Here is a 1,887-nt window from a genome sequence, read left to right as displayed (position 1 = left end):
CCCCGCGCGCTGCAGCACCCGGATCTGCCGGGCATGCTCCCTGGCCGTGACATAGATGCGGTAGTAGGCCAGCACCATCAGGAGGAAGGGAAAGTAGAAGGCCACCACGGAACAGGTAATGGCGTATGGCTTGTTGACCATGAATATGCAGTAGGTGGAGTTGGAAGCCTTGTTGAACTGCCTTTGCTGAATCTGGGGCAGAGGCAGGAAGAACAAGGACAAAGAAGGAAAGAAGTTCAGCTCTTCTCCTCTGATACCAGCAGCCTGTTTCCTAGGACACTTCACCACCACTTTCACCACTACTTTCACCACTACTCCCTCCCCTTTCCCATCCACTTACCCACTGCTGCCTCCCCTGCCTGTGCTCACACCGTGGGCTCCCTGGTCTTGCTGGCCCCAGGGCTTTCTAACCAGCCCACGCTGCAGCTCCAGCATTGCAGAGCATGCCTCAACCTGGCCAGTGAAAATCAGTTTAACTCCCCAGTTAAGACACGGCAAAGGGGAGTAACTTCACTTTCTGCCATGCTTTTGTGCAGTGCTCACTGCTCTGTTCATCAGGATGTGCTTTTACACCACAGATGCACAAGTTCCACCCAGCCAAGTCCCATGGGGGTATTAGGAAAGGACCACATGGACAGGAAAGGGACTGGGCTGCAGGCTGAGGGGCAGCTCCAGGCTGGAGGCAACACAGAACTCCCCAGGAACAGGGCTGGTGGCAGCAGCCTGGGAGGGAGAAGTCTGCAGGTTGAGTCCATCATCTGAGATCTGGTCATTGACTTGATGCATGCATGCATGTCCTGAAGGTGGTTGTCTAGAAGCAATTTGGGTTTTATCACCTTGTCTAGAGGCTTGGGAGCTTTTCCATGAGCCAAAAAGAATTCATAGCTCCTTAGCTAAGACTTGGCATAGGGGATGCCACATCTCTCTAAACAAGCTCTCTAAACAAGATGTTTTCACAGTTTGCCATTTTTAATTCCTGCATCTCTACAGTGGAAGGAGAGCACATTTGCAGCTCTTAACTCCTTTCCCTGTAGACGGGATCCTGCAAACGAAGCCAGACTGCAGTGGGGAAAATTACTCCTGCTGAAATGACTTGCACAGGGGAACTTCACCTTCTCCCCTTCTTCAAGGCTCATAAAAGGACATGAGATATTGATTGGACTGGCCCAAAACACCATCCTTTCTGGGGAAGTCTGTATTTCCTGGCTCTCCAAACATCACTAGCATGGCAAGAAGGTCAAGAGGAACCAAAAACTCCTGAAGTGCCAATCAGGAGCCAGATGGGGCTTGGCATGTTTTCAAAGGACTATTCACTGAACTAATTAGAAGATAAGAGTAAAATCCTCTCCCAGAGCCACCACTGTCTTTGCACCAGTCCTTCCAGGACAGAGTCATTTCAAATCCCCTTAAAGACATCCTCCAGAAATTCAACAGCCCCTCTGCATCACTAACATGAAGTTTCTCCTTCAGCCTTTCTTGCCTTCGTTTCTCTGAACATTTCTTTTTAAAGAAGGATATTCAGCAGCAAATATATTTGATATCAAGTTGGTGTTCCCCCTTAGCTACTCACCAGATCAATAATGCCAATGCTATTCCAGCCTTGCATGATAGGAAGGAAAGAAATAAATGTCGGGATTACCCAGCACCCTCCAAGCATTACAGCAATGCGCAATGGAGTCATCTTGTTCCTGTAAACCAGAGGCTGGCAGCAGATAGCATAGTACCTGCAAGGAGAAAAGTGAGAGGACAGCAGTCATCAAAGGAGACATCCATGTCTTCTAAAAATAAAGCTGTAAAGCATTTTTTCCAGGTTAGTTCTCCTGCCTCTCAAAATAGAGAAAAAATTAGTCTATAGCTGGTTTCCACTGACTGCCTCTTACACAAGGA

General features: G+C 48.5%; 1 protein-coding gene across 1 annotated transcript in view; it reads right to left on the bottom strand.

Moving 5' to 3' along the window:
• Positions 1 to 6: 6 nt before the first annotated feature.
• Positions 7 to 1,887, bottom strand: part of HTR4 (5-hydroxytryptamine (serotonin) receptor 4, G protein-coupled) — a gene marked incomplete at both ends in the record, with an annotated part of 17,182 nt that continues 15,301 nt past the window's right edge. The window contains 2 exons of the mRNA XM_010012786.1: positions 7 to 192; positions 1,571 to 1,724. Coding sequence (XP_010011088.1) covers positions 7 to 192; positions 1,571 to 1,724 — 340 coding nt within the window. The remainder of the gene's footprint in view (positions 193 to 1,570; positions 1,725 to 1,887) is intronic.

Source organism: Nestor notabilis, unplaced genomic scaffold, assembly GCF_000696875.1.
Source record: "Nestor notabilis isolate BGI_N333 unplaced genomic scaffold, ASM69687v1 scaffold35124, whole genome shotgun sequence".
NCBI lineage: Eukaryota > Metazoa > Chordata > Aves > Psittaciformes > Psittacidae > Nestor > Nestor notabilis.
This window is presented reverse-complemented; position numbering and strand designations above follow the sequence as displayed.